Source organism: Phaseolus vulgaris, chromosome 9 (assembly GCF_051622355.1).
Source record: "Phaseolus vulgaris cultivar YP4 chromosome 9, ASM5162235v1, whole genome shotgun sequence".
Taxonomy (NCBI): domain Eukaryota; kingdom Viridiplantae; phylum Streptophyta; class Magnoliopsida; order Fabales; family Fabaceae; genus Phaseolus; species Phaseolus vulgaris.
Window position 1 is genome coordinate 29,326,937 of NC_143506.1, and position 21,725 is coordinate 29,348,661.

At 29.3% G+C, this 21,725-nt stretch overlaps 1 protein-coding gene across 1 annotated transcript; it reads right to left on the reverse strand.

The window, feature by feature from the left end:
• Positions 1-572: 572 nt before the first annotated feature.
• Positions 573-1,770, reverse strand: LOC137822490 (snakin-2). Its single transcript, XM_068627387.2, has 4 exons — positions 1,614-1,770; positions 1,391-1,456; positions 1,126-1,168; positions 573-990 (listed from the first exon to the last, which is right to left on the reverse strand). Exons 1-4 carry the CDS (start codon positions 1,668-1,670, stop codon positions 806-808), a joined length of 351 nt encoding a protein of 116 aa, XP_068483488.1. The 5' UTR covers positions 1,671-1,770; the 3' UTR covers positions 573-805.
• Between the last annotated feature and the right edge of the window lie 19,955 nt (positions 1,771-21,725).

Below are 21,725 nucleotides of genomic sequence, written 5' to 3' on the forward strand. Positions count from 1 at the left end.
TATTACCAGAAAAAGAATGTGTCTAATGCTTATTTGGCTTATGGACTTTGCCATAATTGGCCTAGTTCTGAAATTTCTCCTTTTGTTCATGTTGTGAAAAGATATAAGAGATTAGCCTTAAACATTTAAACAAGTTCTGCTAAAGGTTTTCTTCATTGGCTATCCCATTACTCGAAAGTATGTGTATATATATTTATATATTGTTGATCAGTGATCAAACATAATAGTGTATCAATGAAAACAAAATCAGAGAGCAGCAACAGCACAAAAATAAACGTCACAATCGCTGATGCGCTGGTGCCAAGTAGTCAAGGACCACAAAACAAGCTTTTGAAACTAGACTCACGAAAATGAACAAAATAGGAATCTATGGTATTTGCCAAAAGGAGTGGTCCATCACACTCTTTTGCACTGTTTGGTCCCATTTCTGTTATCACCCTAAGCAGATCTCAGGAATGATTATTAACAAAGGCTAAACTAATTATTTTGTTTATATTTGAAGTTTGTTTCAAAATATGTAAAACTCAATCAAATCAATGTCTCTTGGTACAGTTACTACAGTAGCTATGACATGAATGGTAACAACTCTCTTTATATTAACCAGAAGAAAGGTAGAAACTTTATATGACCCATCACAGTAATCATACATGCACAAACTAGAACACATCCTCTAAATAAAACACTTCTAGTAGTCTAATAATAGAGCCAAGGTAGTGCAGACACATTGATTGCCATAGTAAACAGAGATGCACCCACATAGTGCATAATGAATGAAGAAGAAGAATGGGCAATGAGATTTGGTTATCTAAGGGCACTTAGTCTTGTTGCCATGGGTGGTCATGCCAGTGTAGCAAGTTCCACAGAGTTCCCTATTTCCAGAGGTACCAGGTGGGACACACTTGCACCTCACACAGCACGTGCCACATGCCCTAGTGCACACGTTCGGCCTTGAATGAGCACTGCATCTTGATTTGCACAACCCACCACAATCTGAAAAGTAAGCCAACAGCATCAAACTTCATTTTTCTTTTCCCTCATTTCATTGTTGCTCTTGGCTTCACAGTTTAAAGGGTATCTAGAAAAACCAAACTACCACTATTTTTGTTATTGACTCAGCTTAATTACCTATGTCTTGCATTAGCCTTCTGTTCCCATCTCTCACGATAAGCTGCAGAAAATCAAACAAGAGCCACAATTTATAGTAATGAAATGAGACTTTCAGTTCATATAATCTTTTATCATTGAAAATAACAAAAATGATATTTTTGTATCCTTAAAAGTATACTGTGATACATCTTTTTTTCTCAAATATAAAAAACCATATTTATAAGGGAAAAGCACGTGATAAAAGCTGAAAAATACAGAATATAATTTATTATATAAAGCATACTGGCTCATTGCGAAACTGCAGTTCTTCTTCTGCTGTTTCCTCTTCAATCTTTGGATCAGATGAAACCTGCATGACAAACCACAGAAGATGAAAACTATGTATGTTTATAAAATAATCCTCAACTGACAGAAGCTGATAAACTAAACCATGCATAACAAAATTGTTGGAACTATATTCTTTTACTAATGAATTAGTGTGAGCTAACACTGATGTGTTGGGGTACCTTAACAAGGCACACCAACAGCAACATCCCCAAGACAAGAAATACGCGTGACGCCATAGCAACTCAGAATCTGAAGGGAATGGGGTTTGGAGTTTAAACTTCAAATCTCTATGAAGAGAGCTCAATGAACAATAATACACGTTATAGTTCACCCATTACTATAGCATTATATAGAGGAAGCAAAAACAGCAATGATCAGTGAAATTACCAAATGACCAAGATATCTAGCATTAATATCTCACGTTATTTTCCTCATAAATTGTATGACAGACAGGGGTATAAGATGTATAGAATGGGGATTCATTTTGGAAGAGTGATGTAAGGAAAAGTTATTATATTAAAATCATGATAATTATATTAAATTTTTAATTGATACCTTTACATTTTTTAATATTTATATTGAGTATTCTAAATGTCAAATTTTGTATTAAATAATGATGTTGTCTTGGAATTTTGAACGTTATCTTAAATTTTTAAATTGTGTTTCTTCCATTTTATTATATTGTTAAAATAAAGTTGTTTTTTTATTTGACAGAGGTATCAAAATATATTTTTCAGTTTTATTTTACGAAAGGCCATAGCCATGTATTGTGGGAGTGGGTACTAGGATTAGGTTTGCATACCTTTTACTTAATAAGATATATGTTAATTTACAATCATTTTAATATAAATTTATTAACTTTATGCGAATAAATCTAATTATCAATAATCTTTTATAAATTTTATAAAAATATTAATTTTTAGTTTACATTTTTCGAGAGACAGAAAAAAGAAAAAGAAGAATAAATACTAAATATACATATCATGCGGGTAAAAAAAAGAAAGGACGAAAATACTGTTTAGAAGTATTTAAAATACAATCAATCAATCATAATTACAAATTTTATGAACTCTTAGGGAACAGTATGATCTAATGTACATGATAAAATTCTAGATTGTGTAAAGCCCCCACAAAACAATTATTGTTTATTACTATTAGGCTAACACTAAGCTGTATCCAACATCTAAATATAACATTAAGACATATAATTAAGAAGTGGACTCTTGAAGATATACTTAAGCCTTAGGATTACAATTAGTCTTTTAGATATTTAGGTATTTTTTTATTCCGGTACTCATTTGAACAGACTTATTTAATTCAGAATTTTGTTTGGTGTCATGATCTTTATTGAGTTTTTTTTTTTATATGATAATAAATTTTTTTTGGAATATCCATGTCTGGCTCATAATTATTATTATTGTTATTTTCAACATTATCACAATGCACAAGAATGATCTTTAGTAAACAAAATTTGATCATAAATGTTAGGACTGTTAGTTTCATTGCTAGTATTTTGAACCATTTGATATTGAAAAACATTTTCATAAAAGACAACATCTCTAGACACAAAAAGTTCTCTAGATTGAATATTCAACCGAACACATCCTTTTGTCCCCCTTTTAAAACCAATAAAAACACTTTTTGATTGGATTAAATTTTTTTATGTTTATTGACAAAGTGTTAGCATAGCACAAAGATCCAAACACCTTTAATTCATTAAAATTTGCTGTAGTTTCGTAAAACATTTCATAAGGAGGAGAATAATTTAAAACAGGTGTTGGAAGCATGTTTATAACATGTGCAACATGTATCACAGGGTATGACCAATAAATTTTGGGTAAATGAGATCGTATCATGAGAGCGCTCTTGTTACATTTAATATATGATCATGCTTCCTTTCAACTATGCTATTTTTTTGTGAAGTATTGACACATGATGTATGATGCACTATTCATTTATTAACAAATAAATTAGTCATGAAAAATTCAGTCTCATTATCACTTATTATTTTTATTGCTGTCTCAAATTGTGTTTGAACAAAAACAACAAAATTTTCCAAAATCTTGACAACTTCGTATTTTTGTTTTAAAAGAAAAATTTACATGTATCTCGAATAGTCATCAACTATGGTCAAGAAATATTTATGACCATGAATTGATGGTATTGAGTATGGTCCTCATACATCTACATGAATCAATTCAAAACATATTTAGATTTAGATGTACTTATAGGAAATGAAAGTCTTTTTTGTTTTGCAAAATGACAAACAACACAAACAATTGATTTGTTATATTTAACAAAAGAAAATTTAGTCATTATAACATCAATACATTTGTTAGAAACATGTTCTAATCGAAAATTGCAAAGGGTTTTTAGATCACTAGCATTAACATTAACAATATTGATGGTATATGTGCATATTTGATAGATTTGATTTGAAATTTTTGATAGGATGGGATCCCGAGCATATAAAGTTTATCTTGCATCTTAGCTGATCCAATTATTTTCAATGAGTTCTTGTCTTGAATATGACAACCATTAGAGTCAAAGGTAATAACACAAGATAAATTATCAATCAATTTTGCTACAGAAAAAGATTAAAATTGAAACAAGGAATATATAGAACATTGTTTATGACATGATTTTGATTGAGAAAAACAATTCTAGAATAATTGACAATAACTTGGTTTTCATTTGGTAATTTGACATAAATAGGATTAATTTGTGGAAATGAAGTAAAATGAGTTAAGGATGAACAAATGTGGTTAGTAGCACCACTATCAAGGATCCTAGAAATTTTCAAGCCTAACTCAACCTCATAAAATCAGCTTATAAGATGAGATTTGCATCCATTTATATACAACGAAATGTCTTTATCTCTAGTTGATATCGAATCTCTAACGCAACATTATACTCGGGACTCAAAGATCCTCAATACTTGCATTCACAAAAATTCTAAAATAACATGTATATTATTAGAAAAACATTTTGTTGACACTAATAGGAATTTGACCTAGACAATAACAACATTAATGTGACATCCTGTAAAGAGTTGATAGAGAATAATATAAAGTGTTTATATTTTATGTGTATTTAATTGTTATAACAATAAAATAAAGATATGATTATTCGGGTTGACATATATCTAGTTTCATCCTATCATTATAGTGATCACAATTAATGAACCGTCCAAAATCGACCACGAATACATCTCACGACATTAAACTAAACTCCACAAATAACCCATCACTACGTCTACAACGCCAACACACGCCAATTGCCTTCAACATTGTTGAAATGAAATCGAAAAATTGAAGGCTGAGAAGACTTGGACAATGAAACCAAAAACAACCCTAATGGAGCAAACCCAATTTCAAATTTTCCAATGCAAATATTTCTAATTTTTAAAAATCATTCAGACCTCATAATTCATTAAAAAATTATTTTTTTTTCTCACATTGATAGGTGTCAAGAGAGAATTTATCACGTGGGAGTGTCAAGATATCATGAATCAGTATCATTATTATTCAAAAATTTGCTTACTTTCATTCTCATGTGCAATAACATTTATTGTAATATCAAATTTAATCATCCTAATTAACCTATAAGTAAGCTAATAAAATTTAAATATAATATTATTTTATTGTAATCATCATGTATATAATATTATTTTATTGTATTATAAACTCAAATTCAACCATATAAATATAACACGTCTTCCCAAAAAAATTAAATCATAATAAACAAGTCTTACCATACCTTAACTGATATATATATATATATATATAAAAGTTTCGTCATATATTCTTCATCTACTATTTCCTCTTTTATACTTTATTTTATTTTATTTTTTATCTTTTTTATATTTTTTTCATTTGTCACAACCTCCTCATTTATTAAATCTATAGCAAAATTATATGAACTTTGAATAGTTCTCTGTTATTATTTGCATCTTTAATCACACAACTTAACTTAATGTCTTTTCATATGTTAAAATTTTTGTAAGTCAGTCATATAATAGGTCAATAAGTTAGCTAAGTTTGCTTATGTTTTATTCCTCCAACTTATATATATTTATTGTAATATAAATTAATAAGTTAGCTAAGTTTGATTATTTTTTATTCCTCTAACTTATATCATATATTTATTGTAATATAGTCAAAGTGTATTGACTTAGCTCCCTTATTTACAGCAATACACTTAAAATATGAACCTATATTTAAAAAGGATTTTTCTTCCAACTCAACTTCATATGATCAACCAAATTAACCTAAACTCTGAAGTCATTTTGTTACTTCAATTAAAATAAGATTAAAGTTGTAAAAGAATTTGAAGTAATGAATGAAAAATAAAAAGGGTATAGAGTGGTAGGATGGTGACATTGATATGAAGGAGATGGCATTGATTGCAGACAGCTGGAGAAAAGCTGGAGAAGTGCTTTTCACTCAACCCCAATTCATCATATCGCATTTCAAACAAAAAAATAGCTGACCCATTCTGACTCATCACCCATCCCTGTTCAAAACAAGAAACTCAAATACTTGTACACTTCCGTACACACTCTTCTCTCCTCTCATATCTTTCATACTCTTTTATTTCAGGATCATAATGAAAAATGGAGGTAAAGCAATAAAAAAAGAAAAATAATTTTATAAATTAAATAAAAAATAATAAACATAAGTAAAACGTGTGATCACTTTATTTATTATTGATAAATTTATTTATCACTTTTCATATTATTTATTATTATAATAGAAAAATGAAAAGACAAAAATATTTATAATGGATTAGGAGTAAGTCATACTCAATCGATTACAAATGCATTTAAAAACACTTAATATTTTATAATAATATTATATTTCATGTCAAAGAAAGAAAAGGAACAGAGACGAAGGTGAAGGTCCGGCGGAAAGAAAGAAAATATTTATAAGCTTACTTTTTTCGTGGAATAGCCCGCCATTGAAAATAATTACGGAGTGAAAAGAATTCAATTAAAATATAAAATAATTTTAATTATTATTATTATAATAAGACTCCTAATTAATATGCATGTAAATAAACTTTTAAAATGTGTTGTTTTAGTACCGTACGTTTCATTTAAAAATGTGTTATCTATAAATATGTTTCGTTTCACACCATACGTATGAAAAAAGAAATCAAATAGTTACGTAAAGAAACTTTCCAAATTTGGAAAACTGGAATTTGAAGGATTGGAATTATATAATTGCAATGTTTTATAGATAAAAAAATAAATGAATCTCATATAAGATTATAAGAATGTGATAAAAATAATATTAATAAAATAAATAAATTATTGTTTTATATTTATGTTATTTATTAATTTTAAACATTTTAATAATATCGGTGATAAGAAGAAAACAAATAAAACCTACATAAATACTCACTTTTATAAAATATTTTAAACAGAAGTCACACATGTTGACTAAACATCTTAAATTAAAATTAAATAATTAGGAATAAGCTCTATTTTATTATGTTATAAAATAGTTTATAGTTAATTAATGTTAGAAACATAACTTATAGAATAAAAATGTTCCATATGTGTAAAAGTTAGTGTTTTGAATAGATAAAGATATGACAGTGTGTGGTGAGTGGGGAAATGAAGGATATGAGTTGTGAATCAATAATTTCATTTAATTTGATTGAAAGGGAATGTACCTTCCGTACGTTGTGATGCAATCATTCGATACTATATTTGTGACTGAACAAAACGACAGTGCGTTATTATTGTTCGTTCATTCATTCTATTTCTATGCTACGCCTATGCCCATCCCTTCCACTAAATGATTAAAAAAAAAACAAAACATTTCTCTCTCTTCCGACTCTGGTTTCAATACGGGTAGCAAACTCGTCAGGTTGAGCGGGTCAGTCACTCATCCGTCTTCAATTAGGTGAGAGGAATTAATTTTTGACATGATTTTAGAATATGTTTATAATAATAGGAGTTATTTGTAATATTAAAGAAATATATTTTTAAAATAAAATTGATGGTTGTTAATATTTTATATAAAAAATTATTTATATTATTTGATTTATTGAAGTAATATTTATATTTATTTTGTTTTTAGTTGTATTAAATTTTATTTGATTATAATATTAAAATTTAATTTAGTTTTGTTCCTACTAAAAATGAAGTAAGAGGGTTTTGAGGTAGAGAAAAGATGACTTTTCTCTAGACTAAACTTTGTAGTTTTGACTAATCACAAGGAGAGAAGAAAAATTCACTTGCAAAAGACTTTTTAACGCTTAAGTTAGTAGAAATATAAAATAAGGAGTGATCGTGTCCTTTCTCATAGAGACATCACATATTTATAGGTCTTTTTAGACTTAGATCATTAAGAGACATTAAATAGTTATTATGAGATATAAATAATAATGATCTATAACCAATATGGTTTAATTATGTGCCTTAAATATAATATTAAACAAACGGTTATTGGTCTCAATGTATCTGGTTGTAATTGGGGCTATATAAATAAGTTCTCCTAGCTTGGAATCCAAGAAGATTCTCAGGTTGATCAATTTGAAGGACGAATGAGTTCGGCTTGAACCCGTTTTGATTTAGTTTAGGTCAACCATTAATTTCAATTTTGAGTAATGTTTGTTAATTGGTTTAAAATTGATAAAGGTTTTTCGATTGTGTCTGAACTCGGATAAGTATTGTTGATCCGATGATCGTTTGGTCTCAGTAAGCTATCTGACTATTTGGTCTTAAGTAGCAAAATATCTCAATGAAGACATTACTCGAAATCATAATCAAAGGTGCCTAAACACACTTTGCAGGAAAAGAAAACCATAAATAGGCGCTTCAGACGACTTTAGAATCGTTCAATCAATAACACCAGGAAAATAGATCTTACACATTCGACATGCAACATCAATGTTTTGACCTCAAGTTCGTTTTGAGCATCGCTAGGATCAATCGTCACATCCGAGGTATTCTCCACTTGGAGCTTCGTCACGGTTTTGTCCTTGAAAGGCGCTTCGGTAGGTTAAGGGAGGAATGTGTATATAAACTATCATTGACCTCGACTCCTTAGTGATGTGCGACTATTGGGGGTACCAAAAAAACTTGTATTGGTTTTATTTATATTTTTTTGTCCAAAAAATGATATCAATAATTATAACCAAATAAATAGGTCTAAAATAAATAAAAATCGCAAAATAAGATAGAGATTTTTTTATAAAAAAAATATTGAAAAGGGACAGGTCAACCCGCCTACCGATCTTATAACGAGACGAATTACCAATTTCATTCCATATAACTTAAGGGTGGCAATGCAGGGTGAGTCGTGCGAGCTAGCCCGCTAAAAAAACGCGAGGTGGGCTCACTATTTTGGCCCGCCAATCCACTTCTAATAGATCAGTAGCAAGTCGAGTCAAAACGGGTCAAACTGACCCATTTTATCACTCATATGTTTCAATTATTGAACTTAGTAAAGTATTTTTTTTTTAGAACTATTATCTAATTACAAACTTCATGTTCAAATATTAAAATGTTAGCCTTTGTTTAGTATAACCACTTTAGTTTTACCCTGTGTTTGGTTCAACTGATGGACTATTCACGACCGTTGAAAAGTGGGGTGCACACGTGTGGATCCACTATGATGCTGCAAAATGAGAACGAGTGAATGCAAGGGAGGGTACTATTGACATGCTCGCTCAATTGCGAAGATAGGCTACAAAAGCCACATATGCATGTGCCAAAATACTAGTATACCATCCCTCTATCTGTGCATGGCAACAAACTTTTGCATTAATGAAGCTAAGAGATTTCATGCAAAGATTCCTGAGCACACATAATTATTCCTTGACTGTGTTAGCTGGGATTAATGGAATTTGAAAAATTGAAATAAATAGGTCTATTGTGCATATCCATTGTCACACTTACTTGTTTGGTTCCTTCTAAGGTTTGCTTATGAGTTTTTGTGTGTAATTTCTTGGCGTGAGTTGTTTGTGTGTGAGGATCTTCTTGAAAGAGGGTGTTAGTGATACAACCCAATTAGACAAGAAGATAACCAATGACACAATAGACACTTCACAATTAAGTCAGTCATCTCAACATCCAAGACAAGGCCCTACCAAACTTCAGAAGAACCTTAGCAGAAGAAGAACTGGACATAAGCCAGAGCATCAAATGTTCTTTCTTCTGGTATTTTTAAAAGACAAGTTTATGTAAATAAATTAGGCTCACTTTGGGGGTCAAAATAGAAGAATAAGCTAGAGTAAGGTTCACTTAACATAAATTGGGGTGTACTTAGCATAAATTGGGCATATGCCAAGCCCACCTTTCATGATAAGTGCTTATACGTTTAGGATTTCTTTGACCTACCTTCTAGAAGGTTTCTCACAAATGACACCCTACCCCTCTATCTTGTTCTCCAAGACACTCTTTCCTATAAATAGAGTGTCTTGTCTCACGTATTTGACACTTGAATTTTGAATAGAAGGGAAACTCTGCTTGAGTGATTAGTGAGCTTTGTCTTCTAAAGGTTCTTGGGTCTTATCTTGTGAGTGTAGTGCACTTCAAGTGGTGGCTCTTCACCACTCATCTTGGAGTCTCCCACCCCTCTAAGTGGCATGACCACCCTCCTCTTTCCATAAGCTTTCTTCATCTCATCTTTCTTTTATTCTTCCATTCCTTACGCCATCTTCATTGTTCTATTGCTTGTTTTCTCTTATTTTCCATTTGGTCTATATTGTTTCTTTATCTTTTGCTTCTTAAATTCCGCACCTCATCATCATCATCATCATCACCATATAATTGTGTTTTCTCTTTTGTTCTCTAGAAGAGAACATTCACACTTACTTAACGACTTGGTTAATTTCGTATCCAGTGACAATCTTTTTTTAGCTTATCACCATAATTGCTATCCAAAAATCCTAAACAAAGTGGAATCCTCTAAAGTGAGCAATCCTAAAATCAACTCGCATTAGTTAGGGTGTGTGATTTGGTGTTGTAGTGGTGTGGAACTTGTTTTGTGGTGGTGTGGAACTCGTGTTCTGGTGCTTTGAGGTAAGCTTTCATGGTGGACAATGGATGAAGGTATTATGAAATTGCAACCACATTTCGTTACCCAACATAAGTCCATAATCCAATATGGAAGACATAAACCAAACATAATCGATATCCTGTGTTATTGTAAAGGATAATCATTATCATGTGTCCATCGATTACATGTGTTTTTCTCGAAGGTAATCGATTATATGTGACCCTTAATCGATTATGTATTTAATATTGAAGGGCAATCAATTATATGGTTGTCATAATCGATTATGGACGTGGTTTTCAAGCATAATCGATTATGCTTAGTAGATAATTTATATTGGTCATTGTTTTGTGATTTGTTTGGTTCTAGTTTTTAGTTTATTTGGTTTGTTTGTTGTGTATAAGTTATAATAACATGTTTATAGTGTTCTTTGCATGATAGATATAAGTTTATATTGTTTTGTTTCCATCAAATTGTTTATTGTGGTTTTGTAAGTGGTTTGTATTTTTAGTATTGGTGGTAAGTTGATCCTCTTATGGTGGTGCTGGTGTGGAAAGAATCTGAGTGTGTTTCGTAATCCAAATTTGAGCTTCCTTCGAGTGAGTCTTAAACTTTGATGTATATGTGTTTGGTTTGTGTGGAAATGATTTTGGGGATTTAGTTTGTTGATGAATAAAATGGAAATGAATTTTGGTTTTATTTTGTCAAATGAAAAAAATTGATCAATTTAAGGATTAAAGATGTTAAAAATAATGTTCTGGAAAAATAATTTGGTTATTACAGTGATATACATATAAAAAAAATATGTGAAAATTTGTTTTATTGTACCTTAAAATATGTTTAGAATAATGTTTTTGTGTATAATTCATTTTTATTATAGAATTAGTTTTAATAAATAAATTATTTATTTAAATTTATATTTCAAAATTATTTCTAACCTATTGGAAACCCCAACCCCTAATCCTAATCCTAACACTACTACATAACACTAATCATTACCACAAACCTAATCTCTAACCCTAACTGTAACCATACATTCATAGGCTTAATCCTAACACTAACCATAAACATAACTTCCTACCTAAAATACACAAATGCATAATAAGAAGAAATTTCATTAAACATTTGTATAAGCAACACTATTAATTGCTGATAAAAAAAGGAAAAAAAGAAAAAAAAGCAACACTATTAATATCGATAATCAGTTTTGGGTTGGTAAATAATTGATTTTAATAACAAATTTGTCTTCATTGCAAACTGAAATTTCTTTGTTGGTTGCGGGATTAGCTGAACAATGGCTAAAATTGCATTGTTGAAAAAAAATATGATTACTGATTGCTTTGATATTATGGCCCATTGCTTTTATATTGTTCATTGCATTGTTATATAAAATATAACTAATATTAATAACAAATATTCTAAATATTATAATTGATGTGTAAAATATATAGTTTAATTGTGAATTGTTTAGTGTAAAAATTTATTATTGAAACATTTTTTTTATGTATGAATAATGTTTTTCAAGAATAACAAATCAAGCCAATGCTGAACAAGAGTTGAAAAGGTGTTTGAAGTAGCATGTGTTGTGCTTGTAGCACATGGATTACATTTGCTTAATCTTATAACTATCATAAATAATAATATTATGGTGAGTTGATGAGGTATTTTGTTTATATTTATATTAATTAGTATCTCTATATAATTTGCATATTAATTAGTATCTCTATATAATTGGCACGAGACATAAGAGGTACGAGGCACGAGTATGGTGAAGCATAACATGCGGTATACTATGCAAGAATAAGTTGCAATTTTTTTTTTCTTATGATAGGAAATAATGTAAAAAATTGAGTTGTATTTTTTTTTTTTCATATATCTCAAGAAACTATTATTAGTCACCATTTTCATTAATATGTATTAATGTGATTGCATTAGAAGATAAATTTTTAGTTTGACCACCAAGTAAGGAAGTACATCCATAAATCATTTATGGTTCTTGCTATGAGGTTGAGACTTAGAGAAATATTGAAAAACTTCATCTTCATTCTTCTTGTCGGGCGGTCGGTCTATACTTCAGTTTCCTCTTCCAAACTTCTCGCTACTCCTTTCAATCTTAGTTGCTTGATCACTCGATCTTTTAGTGAATACCGAATGGAGGGGTATCTGCAGAAGGTACTCTGACGCTCAAGTCAACAAAGGGGGTTTGACACTCAGGTGTCAGAGTACAATAATAAATGACGTACTTGTTTCTTGGAATGTACGCTATTTATATTATTTTAATGGGCCTACCTTGTTTGGCCGAATTAGTGAGGTGGATCGTGCTTAGAGGTGTATTACCTAGTTCTTAATTATGGCTTAGCTTCACTGACCTTGATTAAGCGTATTGGACCAAAGGTGTCGGTTGGCCCACACAGTCGTGGAACCTTCGGTCGGCCTATCCATGAAGACCGAGACATGGTATTGATCGTTCGGTTCTTACATAGTCTTACAAATAATAAATTATGTACATCTTTCAAGTTAAGTTGTAAGTTTTCATTAGTTTGAGTACCATTGATGGAATACATGTGAGTTAAGGTGTTTAGGTTAGATGTCCTACACTTTCATGGTAAAAAAAATTACCCTACATAAAATGCTTTTTGCAGCTTATGATTTTTTATATGAAATTCACATATATCCATCAATGTATGAGAGAATAACACATTAATCTCTAAAATATTAAAATTACATTTAGTAGGGAATATTATATCATAATGTTAGTGTAGTTTAATAGATAGAGTATGTTACTACTTCATTAATCTAAATTTTTAGTATATAAAATAATATTTAATTTAGTCAAAATATAGTAATTAGTATTTTTTAAAATTAGTTTTATTTAATAAAAAGATATTTTCTAAAAAGATGATTATCTTGAATAACTATTTTTTTTTAATTTAAATGATTTTTTTTATTGTGTGATTTTAGTTTTACTACTTCTACATTATCTTTTAGATCCTCACATTTTTAATTTATTACAATAAAATTGTTAAATAATTTAGTTCCTCAATGCATTAATGCTATAATAATATTTTATTAAATTTTATATTTTTCTTCTATCTTTCATTGAGTATTTATAAAAATTATTATAATAACAACAAATTTTATTCCCTTTTATATTACAAAATGAAAATTATGATTATATTTATTTTTTCTAAAATTTATTTATACTTAAAATTATTTTTTATTTTATTCTTTCTGTCAGACTAAACTAAAATCAATCTTAATTTTTTAATTAATTATTTTAAATTTTCCTTTATTACAAGTTTTATGTTTTATTTATAAAATATTTCCTTTTTTGTTAAAAAAAAATTGCAAAAGGAAAAACATGTCAGAATACAAAATTAATAATTTGACTTTCAAAAGTGGTATTCTAAACTTGTACACTAAACATGTTTAGTTTGAAAAATAAAGTGTGAGGCGTCTACTTTATAACTTTTTTTAATTGGTTTTGTCATGAGAAAAAAAAACACTTCACTTGTCTTCTAATAATGGACATTCAAATTCTGATATTAACTTAGAAAAAACTAGAATTTAAGCTCATTTAAACACATTTTCTATATATGTGAGAATAGTTTATTCAACTCAATTTTACCATCTGGTATAATTTATTAATTTCCAATGGCTGGTATTCTCAATTTATCCAGCACAGTTTTCACATTTTTTATTGTAAAAATAATATAAATAAATAAAAATACTAGTATTTCCCAAAGGAACACATAGGATTCTATAATGAAATGAAAGTGATGGAAGCATTCTTCAGAAAAAGCATATCATTGCTTACAGTAGCATCATTCATATTCTTTTCAATAAACCATTTGAATCATTGAACTTGGGTATAACTGGGACACCATTATAAAATAAAGCCCAGAATAAAGATTATTTTATTCCATGAAAAGTTATCATATATAAATTTTATTATGAATAAATTTACAATATTTAAAATATATTACACATCTGGATCTATTTTAAATTTATAACAAATAATGTGTATTATTAGATCATATTATTTTTAATGGTTGATAATATTTAAAAATATTATAATACTATGATTGAACTTATACTTAAAAATACATGAAATATTGATGTCCATTCTAATTATGTTGTTTTAATTAAAAATAAAGCAATAATGCTTTGAATTAATTTTGTAATTTGTATTTTTGTCCCCTAAAACTCTATCTATCTATTATTATATTTTATTTTATTTTCATTTGGATCATTTGAATTTTGAAAGAAAAATGTTACAGAATTAAAGTGAAATTATAAAAATTTAGAAAACAAATAAACTCAATAACTTTCAAGGGAAAATAAAGTTAAAATTTGATTATTAAATTCAGATCTGTATGGTCCTTTCGCGGTAACCGGCCCAACAAATAAATGCATGGTTGGGACAGGGACAATAAGGTGAATAGGCAGAAGAGATATTCTTCCTGCACTCAAATAATTTCTTCCTGCATGGTGAAATTTTCATTTTACCACTAATAAAAAATAAAAAAATCCACAACACCCCCCTTTTCATCTTCCCAGGCCAAGGAAACCTTTTCAAGTTTTCCCTAGTTCTGCTCCCAACCGCAATTCTAAAGTAGTATCTACCTTAGTCAACATAATAACTAATTATTTTTTATTTTTAAATTAGTTGATATTTAAGGATCTTTTGTAGGATGTGTTTATTTCCACGAGAGAGGAGGAAGAAGGGAATGAGTAATTTGTGTGTTTGTTTCAAGGATTTTGAGAGTGGAGAAGTGAATTTAGGTGTGGATTATTATATTTTTACCAAAATATCCTTTTGCATTCATTTTATTACAATATATAAAATTAAATATTATATAAATTTATTTATTATTTATAATTTCAAAAATATTTAATTATACTATTAATAACAACATATAATTATAAATAAAAAAATAAAATTATAATATCAACAATATATAATTATATAAAGTAACAAATGAATATAATAATAAATATTATTTTTATAAATTTTAATGTATTTAATAAATTTATTTCAATTTAACACAAAAATATTTTCATTATATTTTTTATTAAAAAATATAAATAATTATGAATATTATATATTAAAAATATTTAATTAGTTCAAACTTAAAAAAAATCATAATTCATTATTCAAATATTTTTAAATAACAAGGATAAATTTGTAAACTTACAATAAACTATCCTTACAAATCAACTCTATCATCCCTTAATTCAAACAACCTCACATATCCTCACACATCCTCACAAATCCACTCCCTCCCCTCCTCACAAAATTTCCTCCTCAATCCAAAGAGAGTCGTAGTGATCTCTTTAAGTACACAAATCATTTAGAACAGTAACCTTAAAAATCTTCCCCAAATAGTTTTGCAACAGTACCCGATTCAAAATACATAAAATCCTTTCTGATTGTAATTATATTGTAATACAAAATTATAAAATTATATTCTGATGAGAATATAATGTAAATTTATATTCCAGATTCAAAAATCCAGAATATCTCCACTTGAAATTGAAAAAGAAGCAAGGATTCAGAAAGGTATTCAGAAAGTGAGTTTTTTGTTTATGGAGATAGGCGCTTGGAACGTGAATTCAATTTATTGAGTAAGGCATGTTATGTAGGAAAGCAATGATGTAACTGCTCTAGAGCTTAAAACCGCCCACCATAAGTGCAAACCTTGGCAACAAGGTGAAGTTAAAGATAAAAGGATTGATCAAACTTACAGTTTGGATGTTACAAAAAATTGATAAATTTTTTCTACATGTTATTAAAGGATAAGAAAAATCAAAATAAATGATGGTCATAAATTTCCTTCTTTAGAAGAAAGGAAAGATAAGAAATATTATAATTTTTATGCTCATTGAAAACTAATAATTGTATTTATTGCAAGAAACATACAAAGGAGGTCATTGAGTAAATACAAGTGAAATTTGAAGAAGAAACTATGAAGGTTGATGATGACTTTTTTTCAAAACACAAGTGAACTTCATCAAGCCTGTTATGGTGACCTATATTATTACTAAAGGTGTTGGCTCATTTCAATATGAAGCTAAACTTATTAGAGGAAAATCTTTAGCAGGAAATTGAAGAGTATGAGCAAGCTGAAAGAGATTTATCAAAAGGAAGGTGAAACATTAGTCATTTTTCTTAATTGAAAGAAATGATGTGATGAAGATGTCTAAGGTACAATGTAATCGTTGATCGCATGATAACTAATGCTTTTGAGTTGCAAAAAGCCATAAACACAACGAATCATCAACAAGACTACAAATTCAAGGGTAAACAAACAACACATGTCGATTGGTCAAAAACTAAGACAAGTGAAGACCTTTCTTATTTATGCTAAGATAATGGACAAAGAAATGTACTTATTGACTGATTCTTAAAACTAAGACCAAAGAAAAAAGTTTTTTGATGAAATTCCTAGACGTCAAACTATAACTCCTTATAATTTGAAATGTCAAAAGACTCATTCTAACATAATACCTTGGGATAAAAATATGAAATATGTCAAAAACCTAAGGGAAAATATTTCGAAAAATGAAAAGGTTTGAATAGGAAAATAAAAGAGTGATGGGATGACTAATATATGCTGATTTTGCTAAATCATCTACTAACCAGTAAAGGGAGTTATCACTTGAATGTTTTGAGAAAGCATTGGAGAATGAAAACCGGGTGATTTTGATACTTTTCTTCGAGTCTATTACAAATTACAATACTCAATTTCATCTAGATAAATAAAATTTATTTCTAATACAAATTAAATATACGTGTTTAATTAATTTGGAAAATAAAAAATAAAAAAAATAAAATTTATAAAATAGAAAATAAAAAAAGAGAAAATTAAAATAATACAATATATATATATATATATTACAAAACTGAAAAAAGAAAGACACTTTTTTTCTTGTAAATGATTTATTTTTATTTATAATAAAAATTAAAAAAGCGAAAACACAAAAAGACAGTGCGCTTAACCTAAAAAAACAAAAACAGGAAAAAAAATAATAAATAAAATAAAAACAGGGGCACGTGAAGGGAGAGGCCAAAACATCAAGAAAAATCTAAAAACATACTTTAAATTTGATACATCCACAATTTCTATTTTTTTTATACAATCATATTATAACTCTCAGTATTATTATTTTTTATATTTTTTATATCATTTAATTCTAAATTTATCTTTTATTATATATTTTAATTTTAAATTCATCAATTTTTTTATAAAGATGTTATGAAATCACTATTTCATATTCTTATAACAGCCCTAAAGAATAATAATATATGAATTATTAAAGTTATTTAATTAAAATATAAATTAAATTATTGAATATAAAATGTAGTAGTCAAAATGGTGAAGATGACAGGGGAAGATGTTAGTGGTGGATGCGTAGACTTCTGAGCCGAGATCACCGTTGCACTCCACCGGTGGAATCCTCAGCTGTGGCCTCACTCACATGATCGCCACCTTGCTTTTTCCGTGGTTGGGTGGCTACCTTGCTTGGTTACAGTGCTCAGGGTGCTTGCAAATTCGGATTCTGTGGGTTCTTTAAGAAGTATTACTCTGATATTGGACTAGAGTATGCGAGCAAGTACAAGACCTTGATCTGCCTCGCTGTCTGTTGAAGTTATTGCTGGTTTTGCTAAGGATTTGCTGATGGGCTCCCAAAGTTTGTGAAATCCGAAGGAATTGGGCTCTAAAAGGGACTAATATGTGAAATTTAAAAAGTAGTTACTTCTAAAATTTGAAATTTGAAAGGTAGTTATTTTTGAAATTTGAAATTTGAAAAGGTATTTTGAAAAAGTTTTTGTTTTTATATTTAAGCACATTGATAGGATGTGCTGATGGTTATTTTAAGAGAAAGAAATCGGTCCTCCTTCTACTAAGTACGTAAGACATTTTCCTCTGCATCTTGTAAAAGTGAGAAAAGGGGTGAGAAAACCAGTTTTGTGATAATCTTTTATCAACATATTGAAGAACAAATCTTCATGGATCAAGGTACGCATATTATGTTAATAATATTGTGAAAATCATATAGTTCTAAGATCAAACAAATCAAAGAATTTCTTACCTGTGGTATCAAAGCAAGGTTTAAGAACGTATGATTTTCCATTATTTTTGTCAATTATTTCCACTAATTGATAACCCTAATTTTGTTGATGAGAAAATTGATAATTTTATCAATTATATATTTCCGCTGCTTAACGCCTTTAAGGGTTCGTCAAATTAATAATTTATTGCATTTGAAAAGTAGATTATTCTTCTTTATGATGATTCAAGATTTATTTGATTGCATAGATATAAAAGTAATAAATTATTCTTCAATAGTATAGTATGAACAAGTTATACATAATAGCACTAAAGACTAAAGTACAATCATAGAAGTGGAAGCATAACAAATTATAATTTGTTATTGCAAACAGTGACATGAAATTAAAGCCATACTACGTAAATTTTGTTAATAATTAGTATTGTTTTCTCAAAATCATGGTAGTAGGATGAAAGTAACACAAACAAACTCCACAATGAAGAACATTGTCCTTCATTAAATTATGTGTACATTACAAATAATTTGTTAGTCACCAAAGTGGCCAAATTAGAATGTTTTGATAAATGTAAAATTAAATAAAATTCAATTACCCATGATTATGTGATGCTATTAATGCGATGACATGATGATTCATACATGTTTATATTTTATAATGGGTATATTGAAGTTCATTGATTATAAAATGTTTAAGGATCACCCAAAGGTTGATTAATTGTATTATAAAATCATGAACATGATAGTAGTTAATTAATATATTTGATCAGGTATGTTCAGTATATCCAAAAATTGCAAACATGTCTAATTGAAGTATATTTAATTATCATTTACGTAAGAAAATATATGTGTATATATTTTATTAGCATCAATTATGTTTATTGAAATGCATTGTTGGATCACCCAAAGGAGAACTTCAATGTACATTTATTGTCTATATGAATGTTATCTGAATCTGTATTATATGTTTGATGCAGCATTTGATTTCGTCTCTTTTCATTCGCAAGCCTTGTCTATTGTGAAGTTCAATGGGCTTAATTTTCCTGAATGGTCTGAACAAGTTCAGTTTCACTTAGGTGTTCTGGATCTTGATTTGGCACTCTTAACTGATAAGCCCGCTGCTATTACTGAAACTAGCAATGTTGAACAAAGATCTTTCCTTAAGACTTGGGAAAGATCAAATAGACTAAGTTTAACATTGATGCGAATGACAATGACTGAGAGCATTAGGTCAACAACTCCTAAAACTGATGATGCTAAGAAATTTTTGGAATCTGTGGAAAGTATGTCTCAATCTGATACGGCTGATAAGTCAATTGCTGGGACATTAATGGGTACGTTAACTACCATGAAGTTTGATGGTGGTCGTACAATGTATGAGCACCTCACTGAAATGAAAAACATAGCAACAAGATTGAAATCCATGGGATTGGAAGTGAATGAAAATTTCCTTGTACAATTCATCATGAATTCCTTGCCTCCTCAGTATGGTCCATTCCAAATAAATTACAACACTATTAAAGATAAATGGAATGTGACAAAATTGCAAAGTTTACTTATTCAAGAGGAAGCAAGACTCAAGAAGCAAGGGAATCACTTTGTCAATCTTGTGGGTAAGTCAGGAGTTAAGAAGAAACTAGAAATGAAGAATTAAAGGGGCAATAAAGGACCATTAAAGGTTAATGAGTCATCTGCCAAAATCCACAAAGAACAAAAGAAGGACGTGTGTCATTTTTGTAAGAAAATTGGACACTATAAGAAAGATTGCCTGAAACGTAAGATATGGTTCGAAAAGAAAGGTAAGCCTAGTGCTTTCGTATGTTTCGAAACAAATTTGGCAGAAGTTCCTTATAATACTTGGTGGATTGATTCTGATTGTACCACTCATGTTTCTAATACGATGTAGGGATTTCTTATGACCCAGACCACAAGTCCAAATGAAAGATTTGTGTTTATGGGAAATCGAGTCAAAGCTTCAGTTGAAGCCATCAGAACTTATCGTTTAATTTTAGATACTGGACATCATTTAGATCTTTTCCAAACTCTTTATGTTCCTTCTATTTCTAGAAATTTAATTTCTTTGTCTAAACTTGATACAGTTGGATATTCTTTTAAGTTTGGAAATGGATGCTGCAGCTTGTTTAAACATAATCATTTTATTGGTTCTGGTGTTCTTTGTGATGGTTTATACAAATTAAAACTTAATAATCTGTTTGCTGAGACTCTGTTAACCTTGCATCATAATATTGGTACTAAACGCAGTTTAGTGAATGAAAGTTCATCTTATTTGTGGCATAAACGTTTGGGTCACATATCCAAAGAAAGAATACAAAGATTGGTAAAGAATGAAATCCTACCTGATTTGGATTTTACTGATCTTGGTATTTGTGTAGATTGTATTAAGGGAAAACATACAAAACACACAATTAAGAAAGCAGCCACAAGAAGCACACAACTCCTTGGACTTATACACATTGATATATGTGGACCTTTTGAAGCTTCGGCTTTTGGTAAAGAAAAGTATTTTATCACATTCATTGACGATTTTTCACGTTATGGATACATCTATTTGTTGCATGAAAAATCTCAGTCAGTAGATGGCTTAAAGGTATTTATTAATGAGGTTGAAAGACAATTAGATAGAAAAGCAAAAATTGTCAGGTCTGATAGAGGTGGTGAATACTATGGAAGGTATGATGAAATGGGACAACATCCTGGTCCATTTGCTAAGTTCCTTGAAAAGCGCGACATATGTGCCCAATATACAATGCCAGGAAAACCACAACAAAATGGTGTTGCAGAAAGGCACAATCGTACTTTAATGGATATGGTTAGGAGTATGTTGAGTTATTCTTCTTTACCCTTGTCATCGTGGATGTATGCTTTGAAAACCGCCTTGTATTTGTTGAACAGGGTTCCCAGTAAGGCAGTTCTAACGACACCTTTTGAACTGTGGACAGGAAGAAAACCTAGTTTGAGGCACTTGCATGTTTGGGGTTGCCCGTCAGAAGTAAAAATATATAATCCACAAGAAAAGAAATTGGATTCAAGAACAACTAGTGGTTTTTTCATTGGTTATCCAGAAAAATCTAAAGGGTATAGATTTTATTGTCCTGGCCATAGTACGAGAATTGTTGAAATTGGAAATGTCAGGTTCATTGAAAATGGTGAAACCAGTAGGAGTGTCGAACCACGTAAGGTGGAAATTAA

Bases quoted from the DNA above. Each gene is read 5' to 3' on its own strand.
- LOC137822490 (XM_068627387.2), bottom strand. From the start codon at position 1,670: ATGGCGTCACGCGTATTTCTTGTCTTGGGGATGTTGCTGTTGGTGTGC. The intron at 1,457-1,613 runs GTACCCCAACAC...TTTGTCATGCAG, and splicing joins TGTTGGTGTGCCTTGTTAAG to GTTTCATCTGATCCAAAGAT. The intron at 1,169-1,390 runs GTATGCTTTATA...GATTTTCTGCAG, and splicing joins TGCAGTTTCGCAATGAGCCA to CTTATCGTGAGAGATGGGAA.